General features: G+C 45.6%; 1 protein-coding gene and 1 pseudogene across 2 annotated transcripts in view; both read right to left on the bottom strand.

Annotated features, from left to right (window-relative positions):
• Window positions 1–21,483, bottom strand: part of Vipr2 (vasoactive intestinal peptide receptor 2) — a 67,822-nt gene that overhangs the window by 43,173 nt on the left and 3,166 nt on the right. The window contains exons 3-4 of the mRNA XM_031356673.1: window positions 7,836–7,943; window positions 5,757–5,854 (exon numbers count right to left, since the gene is read on the bottom strand). Coding sequence (XP_031212533.1) covers window positions 5,757–5,854; window positions 7,836–7,943 — 206 coding nt within the window. The remainder of the gene's footprint in view (window positions 1–5,756; window positions 5,855–7,835; window positions 7,944–21,483) is intronic.
• Window positions 18,247–18,912, bottom strand: LOC116080298 (annotated as a pseudogene). Its single transcript, XR_004114383.1, has one exon. The product of XR_004114383.1 is annotated as a protein Asterix pseudogene (transcript).

Raw genomic sequence — 21,483 nt, 5'->3', positions numbered from 1 at the left:
GAAAATATCTAATAAAAAAAGGAAAAAGAAAAAAAAGAAAATATTCTGACATTTAATTTTAAACTTGTGCCTGGCAGACCACCCAAATCTAATGGCTAGGAGACCCTAACAAGTTCAATACAAACAGAGGGTATCTGGTATCTCCAGACACTGATGTCCTGACAGAAAAACAGTTGGTTTTCCAGGTTTTAAACCTGGGGCTGCTTGACCTGGCATGACCTAGGGTCTCCTCAGTAGATGTGTTCTCCACTCTAGGGAGGTGAAGAAGAGCTAGGAATTTAGCTCACTGGAAGTGTGGGACTTTCTATCTGTCCTCATGAACTTTCAGGGTTTAGAACCTTTCTTTGGAGGATCTGCACCCACCACAGAGAGATGGTGCAGGTAGCAGAGGACCAAGAAGCTCATAGAATTCTGTTATCTATAAAATTGTGTTTAGTCTGTGTGGGGTCCTTATTCTATCTCTGCAAGTAATTTCTCACAAGATAGGTTTTTATTTTTATTGAAGAAAAAATTATTTTGACTTAAGATCCCAGAGGGCTCAAGATAGGCTCTTAAAAAGGAAAGAGGGGACTCTGTAGACTGAAGCTTAGAGATGACTTGAGCTTGTACTTTCCCTGGGTGGCCATCTTCATAGGCTGCTCCTTAGCCTTTCATTTTCTGGTTTGCATCAACTTCAGCTCTAGGGTAGTATTCCTCAATGGAGGGGCTTTAAGAACTCAGAGAACCATAGCAAGCCTTTCTCTGGCTTGCTTCTCCTTTGGCTTTGAAGAGAATTAATGGTTCACTGCAAAGCATCAAAGCCCATGTGTGAAGCTTCTATTAAAACAGGAGTAAGCATGACTGGTAACCCAGTCTGTCTCCACAAGGCAACTTCTTGATCATACTTCTGAGAGTCTAAGGTCAGCCATAGGCCCCTGTGAGCAACTATGATTCCAGGTCTTTGCCAGACCATCTGTGACGTAGCTCCTTGTCTTGCCTTTTCAAGTTGTCAAGCCTACTATCTTGTCCACAGCTGATCTCACTCTGCCTTCCCTAAACCTTTTCTTCTCACTACTGTCTGGCATTAAGCTTGGCACACAATGTGCCTTAAACCCTATGAACTCCATGACATGAAGCGAGTATAACCTATACTGAAGTGAGCAAATAGATGCCTGTGTCCTTGCGAGCTGGAATCCATCACCTGGTGAGCACTGGCACTGATGTCCAGGAACTCTCATTCGGACACATACCTGTAGGTGGCAATTCTGGATTGTCACAGAGGCTCCCTGTGAGTCACTCCGTCTACTCCTAGGACTCCCTGCTTATCACTAGGCTGTTAGGGGTCAAGTGCCTTCATGGTGCCAGAGGGTTGATGGTGTGCTCTGTGCCATCAGCCATGATAAGTATGAGGAACCCTATTAGGGAGAGTGGCCTAGTATGGAGAATGGTGGGAGGAGAGGGTATAAATATTTTTAGGAGTACCAAATAATATGGTAGAAATGTGTCTACTTGACACAAGTGCCAAAACTTTCTTCTAAAAGATCCAAAGCGATCTTTTATTTGAGAGCCAGGTGGAAAGGCATAACAGAGGTGGCTCCTTGTTCTCCAGTGAGGTTTGACCACATTGGCAGCTCAGGGCAGTATGCTGAAGCCCCAAGGACTCCACTATCTCTCCTCAAAGAGATTCCTGGCACTGTAATTTGATCTTATTATTCTTCCATATGTAGTTAACCTTATGGTTTATGTGACATGTATTTATTTGTCTTAATGTATTTTGAAAAATGATGGCCACCCACATAACTCTCATGGGACAATATGACTACGTGTAAGTGGGATACCCCAAAACACAGATCTGAGGAGAAAGTGCGATGCTGAGGCAAAGCTCAAGCTGTTTCAGTCAAGAAGACCTTGATTTCCCCAGGCCTACAGCTAGTCTAGACTCAGGCTCTTGGCTACCCGAGCAGTATCAGGCATGGGCTCCATCGTGTGTAGAGTCTCCTAAGTCCAATTGGAGAGTGATGAACTTAGTGGTGGCTTTGCATTGTTTTGTTTCATATCGCTTTGTTGGGGGAATTTTCTATTTTACTGATCTTTTACATGTATATTATGGTTTCAAATTTTGTGCTTTTATGGATTCTCTGTCTACTGTCTGTCTGTGTGTCTGTCTGTCTGTGTGTGTTTCCTGTATCTTTTCACTGCTTTTTTTTTTTTTTAAATCTGGTTTCTTTGCCTTTTGAATTTGCCTATTTTTTAAAAATAGAAAGAAGTCATGGAGTTGGATCTGGGAGGAGATGGGAAAGGGAAAACACCATCAGAATATATTGTATAACTTTTCAATTTAAAAAAGACACACAAAAAAGAGCTGGTGTTCTCCACATAGACATTTCTCAGATGCTACTGGACTCCTTGACAAGGGGCCTCGGCTTTGGCCATGTGTGTGTGCACGACCAGAGCTCCGATGCAGCCTATCATGTGTGTGTGCACGCCCAGAGCCCTGATGCAATCTGTCTCATGCTCAGGACATCTATGATGACATTGTATTTGCCATAGTTTTATATTTAAGAAGTCTGTGAAGCAACCTAGTATCTAAAGTATTTAAAGTGTGTAAGCTTCAATTTGGAAGCATTACTCATTTTGACTTTGGTCCATCATTTCTATTGCCTTTTGCATTAAAATATTTTGACTTTTTAATCCATTATTATAAATTTATGCTATTTGAAGAATCTCTGAAATGTTTAATTAAGAACAAAAATAGTTCTTCAAAACAGACAGAATGCATGAGGGCTCAGAAGCTGTGCCTCACACAGGCAGGGTTTAATTATAGTCCCCTCAGAAGCACCGAATGGGCCTCGGGAGTTTTCCTGTGTCTCTGGAAATACTCCCTGAAGGTGACCTAGGAGAAATCAAGACCAAGGAGAGGTCTTGTTCTGCAAGGACACACTGGAGCTTCTTACATCCCTGTCACTCAACATAACTGGGGAGAGCTCAGAACGCAGGCTCCCAAAGATCTTTGTACACATGAGGTGTGTGTGTGTGTGTGTGTGTGTGTGTGTGTGTGTGTGTGTGTGTCCCAGGCCTCCCCGAGGGACCTGAACACAGGGCTAGGAAGAGAGTGTTGAAGCAACCTCAGGACACTGCTCAACACCTATTATGTTCAAACATGAAGCAAACAGGGCAGACAATCCCACCTAGGAGTGGGAATCCTCCCAACTATGCTCCCTCACAGAAGCCCCGACCCGAGACTCATGGCTGCTTGATCTGTCTCCATGGCCCCTAACCAGGTGTTCTTGTCCCACCTGACCAGCTTCAGAGGGATGGGGTTGGAACCATGACCATCACCCCTGTTCTGGATCAGAACTCAGGATACTCAGAAGAGGACTTAAGAACCATCTCTGCAGAGTCAGAGCCTGAGCTGAGGTGAAGTTCACTCCCAGAAGGCCAGTGGGCAGCTTCCTAGAGACAACTCATCAAAACGCTTTAGGGCAGTTTAACATGCACTCATGTCTTCTGTAAAAACATGTTTCAGATCTTATTCCACTTGGATAGAGCCTTGAGCTTTCAAGTGGGTTTCTTGCCTGTCTCTGCAGGCAGACAAGGAAGGGATTACTAAGAATGCAACCCCGAATGCCTAGAATTTTGCTTTTCGTGATCCTACCAATGACCTTTGTGGGGTTTGGGTCCATATTTGTGGGTGTCTAGTACTATAAAAGGGTAAAATTTTACAATAAGCATCATTTGGCATCAAGGTATCTCTGGGCATGGTGCCCGTGACCGATGGGACAGAAACAGCCATTTCAGGGATGTGGTAAATGGGGAGGAAGCAGGGAAGTCTGAGAATTCGGGCCTCTAGTCACATATGCAGGATGCGGGTGACCTAGGGAGGGGCATGTCTGCTTCAGTAGTCGCTCTGCCCTTTGACTTCAGCTGCATCCTAAGTGGCTGTCTTTTGTTGCATTCTCCAGGCTTGTGAGCCTGATTCAGCTTAGTGAACCTCTTGAGGTTGGTCTTCAGGGTATGTGGGAGGGGTTCAGCAACATGAAATTTAGTGCACTCTGTAATCACCAAGTCCAGATCACACAATTGTCCTGTGTGCTCAGCAGCCATTCTAGGGGGATGGGCACCACCCACAGCTTCACCAATAATCATAGCCACAGAGAACACGGGATACACTTGTCACAGAGAAACTAAAGGCAGTGATTACACTCAACAGAACAGGCAGGCAGCAGTGTCACCGGCCAGAAAAGAAACCTGTTTCCTTTGGGAGCTTATCAAGTGAGACCAAACAACAGAAACAGGTCCTCAAGAGTGTGACACAGGGGACAGAGAGGACACAGGTGCCCTGCTCCCACATTTGACCAGGGGCTTGTGTATGGGCTCCTGAGTGGGGTAGTGGGTCAGAAGTGAGCTGGCATCTATTCAAATGCAAGGAGTCATGGTCTTCAATACTGGTTCATCTCTCAGCTTTTATTTGCTGTGCAGGATGCAGTGTAGAACCCTCTCCATGGTGTTCTGAGTGTGCTAGAAGGCTGCAACCCGAGCCTACGTCTCAGTCCAGAGCTGAGACTTCTAGCAATGCAGCTGAGGAGGGTAGGAGTCCAGTGGGTTCCCTGTCTTGTGGAAATGTCAAAGCATGAGTGAGAGGAAGGTTGTAAATTCAGAAGGGTGAAGGCCAACACATCCCACCGTCTTTTCAAGCTTGAGTACCTGTCTATGGAATAGGTCCTATCGAGCCTGAGTATCTGGTTTATAGGACACAGGCAATTCTGCAGCTGCTACACTGCTATTGTCCAGGAATGCTACCCCCAACTAGTGGAGCATTCATAACAACATGGCATTTTCTTTCCTTGAGTTTCATAATCTTCTGGCTTTGAATTATAAACCTTAGTGAAGAAAGGGAAGCAATTAGTCTGGGGCAAGGGGCAAGTGGGTCAACTCCCAGAAGCAGTGCTGCTGCCACAGATGGTGAGAAGGCACCATGATAGACCGGAAGTGACATGAGGCATGAAGTGACTGTGCTCTGTGGTATGTGGACAAATCTGTGCTTGGCTATTTACTGGGTCTCTCTGGAGTGTACCTTACATTTAGTACCTTACTGAGCCATCAGCCTGTTTGCAACTGAATGTGGGTTTGTAAGGAGCTCAAGTCCTCCTTACAGTGAAAAGGTGCCCCAGGCTGAGGAGGAGGAGACAATGGTCAAGCACAAAGGAGGGTGATGTAGGGATACACTAGGCTGCCAGGGTGGAGATGGAGCCAGGCAGAGGTACAGGGCTGAGTCAGGCATGTCCAGGTCACCAACAATTACGTGGATGTGATACTCTATCTTAGATGTAGCCATGGCTGGAGAGACTCATGGCCTGAGATAAGACCCCAGCAGCTACGAACAGACTCAGCATTGGAACTCATGAAGATGTTTGGCATTGGACTTGTGTACTGAGGAATCAGATCTGCTTCCCAGGAATCCAGATAATGGCAAAACTATAACTGGGATGGAGAGATCCAGGTGGCATGAAGGATGTGTTGCTCAGGGGACCCCAGAAGAGCTAGTCTGTGGCAGGTATAACCCACTTACAGGAGTCTCTTCCATCCAGACATGCTGACAGGTAAGGAAAGCCTTCCTTCCTGGGCCTCCCAAATTATGCAGAACCAGCAAATCCCAAACACAACAGCATATCAGAGTCCAAGTGTGGATCAAGAAGCTATACTGCTTAGGAGACCTATAGAGAATGTCTGTTTGCAGTGTCCATGAGTGGAGCTTGTGTGGCGGCTTGGGTACCTACCTTACTCTCATCCTCAGGGTCGTTGTAGCCACATGCATCTATGAAATCTGGAAATGTCTCTGACCATCCATCACTAGTGCAGTTTTTGCTTATGTTTCCTGGAAAGTAAATTTCAGATGTTTGGTCCTTGAAAGCTAGCCTCATGATCAAGGATGATATGACAAGCTGAAGCCCTAGTCAGCAAGTAACTGAGGTTGCCCAGAAGTCCTTCCTAAGTTGCCTTGCATACCTTCCTCCCTGAGATGCCCCCCCAGGGCTTAGTGGACACACTGTATCACATAATGGTAAAAGCAGGACTGGAACTGATCCCAACTGGTAAAGCCTCAGAGGTGGTATTCTGAAGCTGAGTGACAACCCTTAGCATATTCTGATGTCTGCATTTATCAGAGTGGCCAGGCCCAGAACTCTGGAGCAACATCGCTTGTTCTTCTTTAGTTTTTAATCTTTGTCCCCTTTCCATTTGGCCTGTCCCTCACCCTTTGATACTTAAGAAGCAGCATAGGGCAGTTTCCACTTCGCTATCAGTTGGAGGAAAACACATGACTGAGATTTAAATAGTAAGAAATATAGCAGTTTTGTAATTTTAATATCCCACTGTTTATTCCTAAATAATCTCAAATTTATCCAGAAATGAAGCATTCATTCTATTTACAAAGAATGTGGCAGGTGACCGACCACATAAAGCAGAAAGAGTATGAAGCTCTGGACAGACCTGGTGGGAAAGGGACAGACAAGGGCATTAGTAATTTCAACTGACCAGGCCTGATTCTTTCTCAAGGTGCTCAGGGTACGGCACATGTCCTTGTCCTCTGTGGAGCTTCTGTCCATTGACAGGGCTACTCGTGAGTCCCACAGAGTATAGGACATTTCAGTTTCCAAAGGTCTTCCTTTACATACATCTTTATTTTCAGAGCAGATTTGAGAGGTAGGTGTGGTTCATATTGCTGTTCTCATCCTACAGGTGGGGGACTAAGGTCTTAGAGGCTGGATTGTTTTTGAGCTTGAGCAGGAGATAGGCTTTCTGACCCAAAGGCCCTGCATTTTCTTTTTCTATATGGTGATGGCCACCTGTTCACTGGTAGTGAGCAGTCACTAGGCACTGAGAGCTCACCTCCTATCTGGCAATGTACATAAGCAGTTCCTGCCAGGTTGATGATTCTGAAACCAGAACTATTGGGCACACACAGCACTGAAGGACTCTAGGTCCCAGTCTCCATTCACCTTCCCTGGGGATCCACTGGTATCCCTTCTGGGGCTTTTGACTCAGACCACACCTGGCCCACTGACATTTGAGGAAGACTGCCTCTTTGCACTCATGGCAAAGCTCCTGAGGGAGATGTTGGTAACTGGAGTGGATGAGAGCTTTTAGAGGTCAGAATACTGAGAATGGTTGAGATTCTCTAACATGGCCATGACTGACCCAGCAGATAGGTTAGGGACCCAGGTTCCCAGTCAGAGACCAAGTCCCTGACACCATTACCATCCCTCACAGCTTCCCCACTCAGTATCTGCCCAGACAAAACTACTTTCCAGTTCTCCAAAGCACTGCACTTTTCTTGTTCTATTTGTTTCTTCTAATCTCTATTTTGCTACACAGATTCCTCTATGTTATGAAAACGTGAATCCTGAGACATGCAAAAAGAACAGTGTAGGACAGAGATGTGGATGGCACCTCTAATTCTCTAAACTTTAGGCAACAGCAAACTAGTCAGCAGGAGCGTAATTTGTGCAGTGTCCCAAATTCTCTCCCTAACCCTTACAACCTCGCAGTAATCTCTCCCCCCTCACCTCCAGTATCACACATGTACACTTTTCCTGCTTTGCCACCTGAGAGTTTATCACTCAGTCTTCCCCTCTGTATCTGCCCTGCTTGCCTATACAGGCTCCAGAAGCTGAGGTATTCCTTTTTCCTTAAAGGAGAACTCACCCAACCATGGGCCAGATGTTCTCTGGCTCCCTTAGGACCAGGGAGTAAGCACATGGCTACAAAAGAGCAAGGCCCAGCTTGCATCTTTTGGGAAAAACTGACCCCCGCCCCCAGATGAAAACACCTGTGAACCCAGGAATAAATGCAAATACCTGGTCTGCTGTAGAAATTGCTGAACACTTTGGGGCAGGGCACGGTGACAGTTTCCCCAATGTCTGCAGGGCGCCAGCATGTGATGTTGTCCCAGACACCGCTGCAGGCTAGAAGGAGAGGCAAAGAATTAGGTGCAAATTATGGGCCACGAGAACGCACTGCTTAGAAGGGCGGCAGGAGAATGAGTGAATCTCTCTAAACAGTCTTTGATAAGAATACTGCTAATTAGACAGCCTCCAGCCCAAGCGATTTTCCCTGAGATATCCACACAACGCTGTTGAGTTAGGAGCAGCTTGTGTGTTCACTTTATACTTTTGAAGAAAGCAACAGGCCTGCGGTTGAAAACCTGTGAATAATTCAATGTAAACTGTAGTTTTTAAAAAGTCCTATTCATTTTTAAACTGATAACTAATAATTATATACACTCTTGGGGTAGATGAGATGTTTGATATGATGTATACTTTGAAGGATGAATGAATTAGTTTACCTATCACTTCAAATGTAATTTCTCTGTGGTAAGAGCATTTTAAAGAAAGTGTTTTAGCATTCTAGTTGACATTAACTATAGTCAACCCTCTATGCAACAGGTCATTAGACCATGTTTTTATTGTCCGACTGAAACTTCATGCCATCTAAACAGCACCCAAAAATGGCCTTTGGTGACACCATTCTACATTTTGTTGTATGGAACAGGCTTAGGTTCCACATAAGCGAGTTCAGTGGTGCTTGCCTTTTTGCACCTGGCTTATTCTACTAGGCATTAAGTCCTCTGGGCCCATCATGTTATGGCCAATGACATAAATTTCCTCTTTTTTAATGCTGAACAATGTTTCCATACCACTCTCTTTTAAAATAAAAGACAGTCTTTATATTTTTCTTGCTGATTTGCACCTTCAGTGTGGTAAACTGACTCCTCATGGTATTGAGTCTTGAAGAGACCTGAATCTGGAACCATTTGGGAAGAATCGGTAGTATGGTGAGCTGAGCCTGGTTAAGGCAGGGGCCGTCATTTGCATACCTTAAACATTTCCAGACACTTAGGATACTGAATGACACTTTCTTGGTTAGGGTTTCTATTGCTGCAACAAAACACTATGACCAAAAGAGCAAGTTGAGGAGAAAAGGATTTACGTGGCTTACACTTCCACATTGCTGCTCATTATTGAAGGAAGTCAGGCCAGAAACTCAAACAGGATAGGATCCTGGAGGCAGGAGCAGTTGCAGAGGCTATGACCAGGTGCTGCTTACTGGCTTCTTCCTCATGGCTTGCTCAGCCTGCTCTCATGTAGAACCCAAGATCATCAGCCCAGGGATGGAACCACCTACAATGGGCTGGGCCCTCCTCCATTGATCATTAATTGAGAAAATGCCTTGATCTCATGGAGACATTTCCTCACCTGAGGGCTCCTTCTTCACTGATGACTAGCTTGTGTCAAGCTGACACAAAACCAGCCAGTACAGGTACTTTCCTTTGGGTTTGAGCTGGCGGCTGGGTTTGGTGATTTGGTCCTTCCTGTGTGACATTTCTAGATATCTAGGTATTCTCCTATTCATGCATTTGAAGGGGCTGCAAAGCTGAAGGTGGCACATCATTAGGTCCTCAGCAGTTTCTTTTTAGAGCTTCATTTACTTTCTCCCAAAGGGTGTATATCAGTTTTACACAGGCTTCAGCGTCACTTCCTTCTGTCTACTTTCCTGGTCAGTAAGGTTAGAGGCAGGTTCTGCAAACTTAACAGGTGATTTTGGGCTCCAGCCATGGCAACCTGGGCTTGTTCACACACATGCTGGGCTTTGGGTATAGTCTGATGTTCTTGGGTAATATTGGCTTGAGAGTGGATTGTTCTGGAAGGGCTGATCTCACTAATGTGAAGGAAGCTGAGGAAGTCATGTGAGAGCAGTATGGAGGCTTCTTGAAGTGTTCCTCCTTGGTTGTATGCGCTATGTGCAGTCAAGGAAGACATGAGCCAGTGTGAGCAGTGCCATTGACAGAACAGCAGCATTGAAGAACAGCTTATGTTTCACATTCAAAACGCTTAACTTTAAAATCACAGAGGCAAAAGTTCTCAAAGGAATGAGGCAAGGAAGGCTGGCCCAGACAGTGCTTATGGGAAGCTCAAGTTGTGTGGCCCTATCAGTCTCTTGTTATCTCACAACAGATGCAGGGATAAGGAGTGAGCCTTTTCTGAGCAGCCACAGGGATGGGGTTTTTAAATGCTTTCTACCTCTGTGTCCCTGGACCAGTCACAGGATTGGAATATTTAAATGCCTTCCACTCCTTTGTCCCTTAATCTCCAGGGGCCATTCTTGGCAGTCCCCTTAGCTATCTGTGCAAGCAGCCAGAAGTCCTCCTGGGCCACAAGCATCTTAGAAATCAGGAAACATGCTCTGATGTAGCAGACAAAGAGGACCCTACACACCTTACCTCACATTCCCCTTTGGACATCTGAGGAGTGGGTTTCTGAGTGCAGGAGTACTCTAATGTGAGGAGATGGGAAGGATACAGAAGAGAGAAAGAAAAAATTCCATGCAACTTAATAATAGGATTAAAGTGGTCAGGGCCTTAGTTGTGACAGCTCAGCTCAACTGGCTTGTGATGGAGACACAAGATAAGGTCAAGTGTTTATTATAGAAAGTGTTTTTTTTTTTTTTCTTACCTCAGGAGGAACCAGACAAAGTACTTCTTGTACCCTGGCCATTCCCTGCATAAAATTTGCTGTGGCCAGAACTGCCATCTGGCAGGACACAGAATTAGAGTTCCTCTTGAATGCTATGGATGTGCCAGGCTTCCTAGGTCATGATCCAAAGAGGAGAGCCAGGAACGAGGAGTGTGGAGCGAGGAGCGAGGAACAAGGAGCGAGGAGATATTCTTGAGAGTATCCAATAAAACCTCCAGGCCCATCCCTCCATGTAAACTATCAAAGGGACTCCCTCTTTATATATGGCGTGGCTGTACAGTGGCTACCCTAGGCTGTGGCCCAGCATTGTCTGCTCAGAAGTTCCCTCGCTGGAGCTGCCTCAGTGCCCACCTTGGTATCACTGAATACCATGTGAATTCAGCAGTGCTCTGCAGGCCATCTTGCTGAGCCATCTTAATCTTCACATATCACATGACAAAGTTCCCACTTAGCCTTCTCTACTCAGCAAGTACCAAGATTCAGCTGTCATTGCTAACTCTCCCTTTCTCCCAGGGCCAGATTTCCTGCACTGTATTAACCAGCTGAGGAAGGAGGTCATGGAATCCCACAGGTACTCAGTAGTCATAAGTTACGGAGGCAGGTGCAGAGAGAAATCTCAGATGGACCTCTAAGCCTTGCTCATGGATCTGTCCTCAATGGGTCTTCCCAACACCTGCTTCCACAGTGTCAGACACACTATGTAGAGAGGCATCACAGGACTTCTTGCAAGGAAGAATTATCACTTATTGTCTTCCCTTGTAGCTGGGCTCTCACGTTTTTTCACATTATGTGTTTATAATATGGTTATTTTCACTGGCAGCATGATATTCTAAAGTCTGAATTTAACAGTTAAATTTCCATTTCACAACCTCAGCATCCACTATGTTTATGAAATAATTGATAGGAAACACAATAATTAAGTACAGAATAGGGATAAAAAGAATGCATAGGCTTGCCTTTTAAAAGGAATTGGCATTCTTTCCCAGTTGAATACTTTCCTAAGAACACTGGTTGATGAATATAGAAAGAATGGGCAGAGTTAGAGAATCACCATATTTCTCCTACAAACAGTAAATCCAGGTACAAATCATTAATAGTTACTCAAACAAATGGTGCTAAGTGCTTCTGAGGCCCTGCTGTTAAGACAACCCAGTAGCAGAGCCTATACTAATACACCTAGTAATCCTTAAGTTTGCTGACCCGTGCGGGGCATATCTTCTTAGGGCTCACTTATGTAGGGTATACCTTTTCTAGGGTTCACCTTCTGGAAGCTCAGCTGTGTGTAGTATACTGACTTAGGGCTCCTCTGTGCAGGGTGTACTTATCTGGAGCTATCCTGTGCGAGGCATACCTGCCCATGGCACACCTGCCCATGGCACACCTGCTCAGGAGCTCAGCTTCTTGGGTGCCCAATTGTGCACGGTATTTACTGTGAGTGTCTTGTGCAGGCACACCTGTCCAGGGTTCAACTGTGCTAGGAACACCTTCCTGGTGCTCACATGTGCAGGGTGTACTTGTGCAGCCTTTGTCTTTTCTCCGCTCAGGTGACTATTGAGCAAGAAGATTTCTGTGATTTCTCTAAGCGCTACAGTTTTAAAGCAACAGTTTTTTTAAAACCTAATCATCATTGTGCCATCAAATCCACCGATCCTCTCTGCCTGTCATCAACCTCAGACACAGAGCTGGATGGAGTTGGAAATTGAATTGGGGAAGGTAATTTTTACAAGTGGCTTGTCCTCCTCTGAACTATGTTCATCTCTTTTGACCTGGATTGGCTCAGACCTCTGCTTGCTGGCCCCGCAGAAAAAGGGATTGGCTCAGACTTCTGCTTGCTGGCCCCACAGAGAAAAGAGGATGCTGTCTTCTCTGCACTGTGACCACACAAAAAGTAAATCATCAGTGGTCTTTTGAAGTAGCCCTGAGGAAGCAGACGCAATGCAGTTTCAGTTTGGCTGCCTCCTCACCTGGCTGCATCCACCCAAAGACCATAGGATTGACCTAGGCTAGCCTGGCCCTTAGGCTGGTCACTGTCTAGAGGGCAAATCAGATCCGTGTGGAATTGGTACCTTCAGCCTAGTTGTGTGTGCTGGAGCCTTGCAGGGGTCACTGGGGCCCACAGAAATTTAGCATGGTTTCATTATCACTTTTTGGCTTGCAGCTCAGAAATCTCAACTAATGCCACTTTGGACACCTAGTACTAGGTGGGGCACTCAGGCCCTCCACCTGAGTTGACCATGCAGAGCAAATGTTTTTATTCCTGAACAAGGAGGCATAGTACAGATATGGATGTTCTCTGAACAGCTGTTCCATGAGCTGCCAAACTGTTGTGTAGTTATTTTCTTCAAATTTGAATGCTTTCTTGTATAAATGAGAGATGCCACAGATGCTGGAAACTCATTAAAAGACTTTGGAGGTCTCTCTCCCAAATGATACAAACAGTGAATAGTTTCTGGGGATGGGGGGAGAGAAGACTCTTCATTGTTGCTACCTGGAAACTGTACAAGGAAAGGACAAGGTACAGTGTTGCTACCATAAGTAATCCAATAAACAACAGTTCATCAAACTGGCCTTGGGCACAATGGCTTCCTTTTCCTGTTGTTGGTGCCTCATCCAGGGTAAATATGTATGTTCACATCTGCCCCAGTAAAAGTCCAAAATCCACAGACATCTTGCAGCCAGGACTTTCTTGTCTTAAATGGTCACTGTACACAAGGCTCCAAAGCAATGGATAAATGTACACAGGAAGCAGGAAGTGGACCACCTGGGCTTGAATTTCACAGCCCCTAGGAATGTGAATGCAATGTGCTGGCTTTCTCTGTGGATGGCTGTGGATGCTGGCTACTCACATTGCTAACTGTAACAACGGTTGCTATTCTAGGGGTTTGGAGTCTCCGTCAGCTGCTCTGAGGATCGAGATTTCAGGAGCTCTGCTGAGAGGATTCATCCCTTTCTTTTGTTCTAAGGATGCTTCGTTCTTAAAATATTGCCAGTGAGATCAGAACTCCATCTATGCATTAGCTCATCTAGGTATGTTGCCAAATGCCATTTTAGGAAAGCTGCAATTAGGAATAATGACAGTAACTGAACTGGGAGAAGCACAGCAAAGAAACCTTTTGAGGGAAATACCCAAAGCAATAGCCTGTCCAAACTAATGAATGCAGCACCCAAGAAAGCAGGCCCTCTCAGGAGACAGTCAATGTGGGTACAGAGGGCCACACAGTGGGGCTATAAGACATTCCAAAGATTATTAATGGGACAGACTAAGGGTCCATGAGGAACCTAACCATCCATGGAGACAGAAGCTAGTCAGGACACTGTTCCTTCCTATTGGCCCTGCAGTTTTAAATGAGTTGTGGTAATGGTTCTTATGTGTTGAGAATTATGAAGCTTTCAAAAAAGGTTTCTAAATTATCCACTTGCCACACTATGGACGGAGTAGCATTGTCTCTCAGGACACTTTTGACAAAGAGCTCTTCCGGCCAGAAAGGGTAGTAGAAGCTTAGCCTGGATTGTGCTGATGAATGAGACCACTCCTAGTGTTATATTAGAGAGACAGTGGCAAATCAGGTCGGGTTAGAAGGCTCTTCAAAGCCAGGACTCCATGTGTTTGGAGTGCCCCATAACATTGTACAGGATCCAGGTAAAATGCTCACATCCCTAACTAGGAGGTGGCTAGAATTTCATCCTTAGTCTTTAGGGTGAAGTACTAGCTATCAGGTAAGACCTGGAGACACCATTTACAGGGAACTGCTGCTGGATGGCATTGGGAAGTCAGCTCACATCTGGCTTTTGAATCTAAAGCAGCAGGTTTACTCTGGGGTTAAGGTGAGCCCCAAAGATTGAAACCAGATTCTGGAACTTGAGCTAAGTTTGCACCATGATTCAGACCCAGAAGCAACACAATTTGCTAAATGAACAAAAGGGTTTTATAAAGTAGTATGCAGATCTGGACAGAGCCTACATTTTTGGTGGGGAAACTATCTATCAAATCCAATTAAATCCCAATATCAGTACATTCCAGCAGGAGTCACTATAATCCATATGGAGAGACCTGCTTAGTTACTGCCACTTAAAAATTGAGTGCAGAATCTAGTCCTTAGGATAGGGGACTGTTTCCCACCTGCAGGGTTCTGGGACCCTCATGTGGCACCATGTGACAGTGGGTAGTAAGGTGACACAATGTGGGTAACTAACTAATGTGTGTGCTGAATATTTACAAAATGTTGTCACCCTAATGCATTAGGATATTCACAATGCTTGTGCTGATGGCATAGTTTCCTCCCATATGGAATACTCCAGAAGCATTTCTCCAAGGTCTACTGTGGTCCAGGGCCTGGCTGTTACCTCTGGGGGTTCAAGACTGGGCAGAGTCGGATAACGTTTTGCATAGCAACAGATCCCATTTGGAGATGCATCACTGACACGAAACATCCTGTCAATGGATCTCAAGATAATCTCCCTCAGATTCATGGTCAGGACTTAGTGACCTTCCACGACCCCCTCAGTGTATCTACTAGCAGGCTCTGACTTATATCTAGGCAGGAACTGACCCAATCGAGGAGAACAAAGTACTGGCTACTCTAGGAAGTTGTGAGTCCAAACCTTCATGGAAGTTAGTGCCCAGCCACCATTCAGGTGTAGCCAGGACAGAACTGTATCAATGTAGAACCAGAGGACTATGTTTTCCAGGGTGTCTAGGCCTTGGAAGGTTAGCAGTCAGTGCCTTGGGCTGGGAGTCAGTGATGTCATCCCACCTTCTTGGGAACAGACCCCCGTCCCTCAACCTCTCAAGGCCAGTTCTGAGACTTAAGTACTTCCTGTTCTGGCCTCTGTCATGAAGGACTGACACACCCCTGAGATGACTGGGTCGTGCAGCTAGAATATTCTCTTTCCAGCTAACTTTGACCCTTCCATCTGTACAAGGCAGAATCTGAGCATTGTCTGTCACTCCCTGCTGGGCAGGCCCGGCTGGATCTTTTCCTTCACAGTGCTCCTGCATGCAAGCAGGCTTAGCAGACCCCACAGGTGGCAGTTTTCCCTGCATGCAGGCTTAGCAGACACCACACGTGGCAGTTTCCCCTGAACTCTGGGTGGCTTTCTTCTGTGGAACACTGTATGGCCACACTGCACATTGTGGCCTCCAGGCCTTTCTGCCCTTCTCTCCTTGTAGTTCTGCCTCTTGCTCCCTGAAACAGTTTCTGGCCGTTGCTATTCCCTACCACTTTCCACAAGAAACGTTTTCATTTCTCCTCTGGAATGCTATTTGCTTGTCGTGTTTCTTTATTTCCAAGGATGCCCCGGCTTTCCTAAAGCATAGTTCCTACTGAGACACTGCCCTCCAAAGCCCTCAGTGTATCTCCACTCTCGGGACTACACATATCCATTCTGCTCTCTCCTCATCTGTGCTGATGTCCCTAGCCTGCCACTGCCACAACCCCCTCTTACTTCCTACATCTGAGATCAGCCTGGCACATGTCTCTCACGCCAGTACCACAGTCTCAGGTGGAAATCCCCTTTCCCCTTCTTTGTAAATCCCAGTACGTTTTGGCACAACCATGTGCGCATGCGTGTATGTTCACAGAGAGCTTTAAATTACAGATTAACCTCATGAAGGGTGTCCACGAAGTGCATCACAGCTTCATGGCAGGCATGTATTTCATTCTTATCCATAACTTGTGGCCTACTGTCACACTCAAGTTTCCTCAGGGCAGCTCAGGAAAGGTTAGGTAACACCTCATTCCCGACTCTGGAGTTATCTCTGCTACCTCATGTGGTGTCAGTCTAGTGAGCTGTCTCATCTTGAAAAGCCACAGTTGCTCCCAGAAGCCTTAACTTATGTGGAAAGAGGTTTATGTCAAGATTATAATGTGGAAAGCAACACAGAAGAGCAACAGATCTAGACCTCAGAGAAAAGAACACAGGGTGACACCTGGAACCTCACAAGCCAACACAGGTCCAAGGAAAGAAAACACCCACTTCACCAGGCAGGTGGAGACTCCATAGAAATCCCCATCTGACAGGCAGCTTTGAATACACAGATGAGGGAACCAAGGGGAACTTGGAATTTGTGCCTGAGCATTTAAGTGGCACTCCTATCTCTGAGCAGACACTGAAGAATGAGGCAATGTCCTTCTAGAAAATTCTGCTCTGTTTCTAGCAAGCAGTGGATGCAGAGCCAACAGGTGTAGAGGGTCTAGGGCCTAGAAAGCCCTACTATTTGGACTCAATGTCCTTATCCTGAGTTCTTGGGCTTCTGGTAGCAAGTCCAGGACTCTTCATTCTTACCAAACAGAGAAAGCCTCAGGTGGTGCAGGAGTGTACATCTTCCTTTGTACTGAACACCCTGCAGTGCCTACTCACTGTAATAGGCCTGTGTCAGGCACATGACACCATTCTTGGACCTCAGCACCTGGTGGGAGTATATAGCATGGCTTTCCTCCTCTTTAAGCTTTCTTCTCAGGGTCCAGTCATCACTGACCAAGAAGAATTGCATCACACAGACCTTGCTATTTACATGGTCATGAGAAGCTCACTTAATTTCATGATTAGTGACCTGAAGTTCATCAGATGCTGGTGATGTATTTAATTCCTAAGAACATTAGGACATTGTTTCTAATAGTAAAATATCATCACCCATCTGAACGTTCAGTAGCTGAAATTCCAAAGGAATGTACTAGATATTATGTAAACTCAAAGGAGAACATAGAGCAGATACAGTCTCCCAACTAAGGGAGAGAAGGGGAGATACAGAACAAACACAGGGATGGCTTTCAAGGGCACTGTGCATCAGCGCTGTTAGCCTCACGGGGCAAGGGAGGAGAGGCATGGACATGCTTCTCACTGGAATACTTTTTCTCACTGATTTCTAACACTAATTTCAGACATAAAAATGTTCATTAATTTTTTCTGTAAAAGCCAGTTCAAATATTTTTAAATGCCCAGCCTGATATTTGTGAGACGTAACAGGAACCAAACATGTTCTCTTTCTCTCTCTCAAGAATAACAGGGTAGAAGGATTAGTGGCCAGTGCACTGTGGTCACTGGTGACCACACACCATTCCTGGGTAATAAAAAGAAGCTGTCTCAGTCTGCTAAACACTCCCAGTGTGGGCTTCTGAGCCCCTCCATGGGCAGCCCCTCCATGGGCAGCCCCTCCATGGGCAACTTCTAAGGAGACTAACTGTTCCTATCTGCTTCTCTTCTGAGGATGTCACATGCAAACAGCCTTGGGTAACAGAGACTACTGTCCTCTGGGCAATCTGGCAATTAAGGCCCTCCCCTTTGGCTCCTCAACTTGCTGTCAGGATTCTAACAAGCTGCTGTGGATGCTGACGATTTTCTAGGGTGGAGCTGTGACTGAGATGCATGGGCCTTGGATCTGAGAGTCTTCAAAGAAGAAAACCCTGGTGAGTGTGAAGCTCATGCTGTGCACCGTGTGAGAAGCAGGGAAGTCTGTCTCTGGCCCAACATTTCCCATCCTTTGCTATTATTATGAACTTGTGGCTGGCTACTGTCAGTCCAGCTTGTCAGCAGGAAATAACGAGGCCCTCACAGTTCCTCCAAGGAGTCCAACCCTGTTTAAAACCAACCAAAGACCACTGTTCAACACCTTCCTTTACCTGGTTCTAAGTGGACTATAGCAAAACACATCCTATGACAATCTCCACCTAATTTTTCAGGGAGGAGGGGGTTATCAAGGCATGCTAGTCTAACTTTTGTTCTGCCAATTCCTTTTTTTTTTCCAGAGTGGAAATTTTTATATCAACTGGTTTCAATAAGAAAACAAGTGAATGCGTAGAAACATGAACAGTGTTTCTCATAACAATGGCCAGGTAAAAGGGAAGTCTGCAGGTTTCTCTTTTTCAAAGCAGAAGCAGGACCCCAAAGACAGGGCCAACTTCCCTCCATTCAGCTGGGAGCCCAGAGACCACTCAGGAAAGTTTAGGACAGCATCTGAAGGAGGGTGGGGGTAGCCAAAGGCAGGCCAGAGACAAGGTGGGCGGGAGTCCAGGATCCAACCCTCCTGGGCAGCATCACCAGGGAGGAGTCATGGGCTGTGGATTCTGCAGATAGGACATCACCACGGCAGAGACTGAGAGCATGAAGCTACTCATCATCTGCTTGGTGTCCTCCGAGCTCCGGGAGTTGGCAAAGCTGATGAAGGAGCAGTAGACAGCAACCCAAGCACACCACTTCAGCTTAAGCATGAGGCCGCACATGCTGAAAATCATGCCGAGAAGATTCATGTAGTCTGGAGTCGGGTCGTCCAAAGTCGGGTTGCACTCACTCGGAGGAGGCTTATACCTTAGCACTTTGTTGGGCCTCTGTGGGTCGGACATATTGTTGGTGGACATAGCAAACTGAAGACCACGCCGTCCTTCTTTCACGGCTAGAATAGCAGCTTCCGTGTTCTGCCAATTCCTGAAGTGGCCATAGATGTGGGCACGAAGTAATAGGAAGCCACAGGAAAGTTTCTATACTGACTTCCCAGAAAATATTCCTCCAACCTCAACCATCTGTGATGTCAGGCTCCCCCTGCTCACATTGTCAAGAGTAAGCTTATCTTAGCAGTGAATCAAAATTAAACTACAGGACTCCAAATATCTCCACAGCTTTCTGAGTCCTTTTTAGAATTGACATATTTACTACATCTTTCTGTTTTGTTTTCTTGATTCATCATAAAGCAAAGTGGAAGAGTTCCCTATTAGGGTTGTGGAAGTTATTTTGCCAACATCGAAGCTACTTTGTTTCTAATTTCTGAGTGGAAGTAATTTTGCCAACATCAAAGCTACTTTGTTTCTAATTTCTGAGGTTCTTCTAGACCAGTAACACGCTGCCATGGAATATGAAAGCAGCTCTCACAGATATTAGGAACTCAGCAATGTCACTTGTGACTGCGTGAAGATATGTCTTGTGGCCTTGTCCCACCAGAAGTGCTCCCTCAGCTCTGGCTCTGCACAGCCTCTGGCTCCCATTGCCTGCAGCATCTTCATCCTGGTAACCTAGTGCTATTTATATTCTTGGCATTGGAACTCTGCATATTTCAGAGAGCAGACGAGAACTGGGGTCACAGGCTGTTTCTTCTGGGAGCTGCAAAGTGGCTGCTGATGGTCAGCTCTGCTCTCCTGAGGGTGGCTGGCTAATGACCAAGAAGTTCTTGCAAAATAGAAAGGTGAATGAATCAGATATACATACACTTTTTCTGTAGGCTAACTTTGAAAATAGGAGCCCAAAACATGAAACGTCCAAGTAGGCATCCGTTCTTGCAAGAAAAACCAATGAGGTTTGTCTGTATGACAAACAAGGGAGAAGTCTTACAGACTTGATCCACCTGGCCGTGCCAGACAAGCATGGAGGGAATCTGAGCAATTTTCATAGACTTTCCTTAGGCTGTCCATACAGTTTGTCCTCGGGGAACCCAGGAAGCTTCTCTCAGGAGGTCATCTTTGAGAGGGCCGCTCAGCAGGAGTCACCAGCCTAGGAATTCAGCCACTAGCAGCTCTAGCCATCACTGGTCACAGAGATCTGCCCAGCTCCCATTTTAATTTCATTTTCTTTAAAAAACAAGATTTATTTCTACTTTATATGTATGAATGCTTGCCTGAAAGTATACATGCATACTACTGTGTGCAGAAGCCTATGGAGTTCTGAAGAGGCCAGTGGATTTTTTGGAACTGTAGTTATAAATGTGATGCCATGGGTATTGGGAACCCAGCAAGCAAACCTAGCTACTAAGTCATCTCACCAGCCTCATGTCTAAGTTCATTTCCTCTTCCTCCTCTTCTTCTTCTTCATCTTTTTATTGCTATCATTGTTGTTGTTGTTTGGTGTGTGTGTGTGTGTGTGTGTGTGTGTGTGTGTGTGCACGCCTTTGCTACAGGATTGCTTTTCTGAACTCTAAATTTTTACTGGACAGAGCCAGCCTGAGTGACCACAGTGCTGACCCATATCTCTCATTTGTTGCCAACTGAAGTCAGTTCTTTAGTGCTAGCCTTTCATGGGGGCAGTGGCACTGACTGATGATATTTGTGTCGATGGACTGAGGTCAACTAGACAATTTGGGGAATGTAGCCTTCAGAACCACATGTGTGCTGTAAAATCACAGGCCGTTAAAGGAAGCTTTGAGCCAGAGCCTTCATTTTCAGATGAGGAAACTAGGGTCTTAGACAGGTAGGACAAATGTGCCTATGTAGAGCTTTTTGGCCTAGTATGGGAGCCACTGACCAATCTGTGGTACTAGAAGGTTGAAAAGTGTTCCAAAAGGTGAGGGGCTAATAACATTCTTTACAAATGCACTATGTTATAAGACTTAACACAGAGAAAAATGTAGACAATAACTTCTTGTTGTTTATAAGTCAAAATGATAATTAGGTCAATAATTTAGGTTAATATAAAATACATTATTAAGATTGATCTCACTTTTTTTTAAACTTGTTTTAATGTGGCTCCTAGAAATTTCACATTAGTGATGTAACCGTAAGTCTTGTTAGATAAGAGGTCCAGAGTAGAGTGTTGGACCTGAGTCTTATTAACCAACAGAAGACAATGGACTTCAATTTCTTTCTTGAAAAAGGTGTGCACATACATGACTGTTGAGCAGAGAGATCCCAGACAAAGGGTAGTGCTGCTGATACCTGGGCTGGCACATACATGACTGCTGAGCAGACAAAGGGTGGTACTGCTGATACCTGGGCTGGCACATACATGACTGCTGAGCAGACAAAGGATAGTGCTGCTGATATCTGGGCTGGCACATACATGACTGCTGAGCAGACAAAGGGTAGTGCTGCTGATACCTGGGCTGGCACATACATGACTGCTGAGCAGACAAAGGGTAGTGCTGCTGATACCTGGGCTGGCACATACATGACTGCTGAGCAGACAAACGGTAGTGCTGCTGATACCTGGGCTGGCACATACATGACTGCTGAGCAGACAAAGGGTGGTGCTGCTGATATCTGGGCTGGCACAT

This window comes from Mastomys coucha, unplaced genomic scaffold, assembly GCF_008632895.1.
Source record: "Mastomys coucha isolate ucsf_1 unplaced genomic scaffold, UCSF_Mcou_1 pScaffold6, whole genome shotgun sequence".
NCBI lineage: Eukaryota > Metazoa > Chordata > Mammalia > Rodentia > Muridae > Mastomys > Mastomys coucha.
The sequence above is the reverse complement of the archived record's forward strand: the minus strand, read 5'-3'. Positions and strand labels throughout refer to the sequence as shown.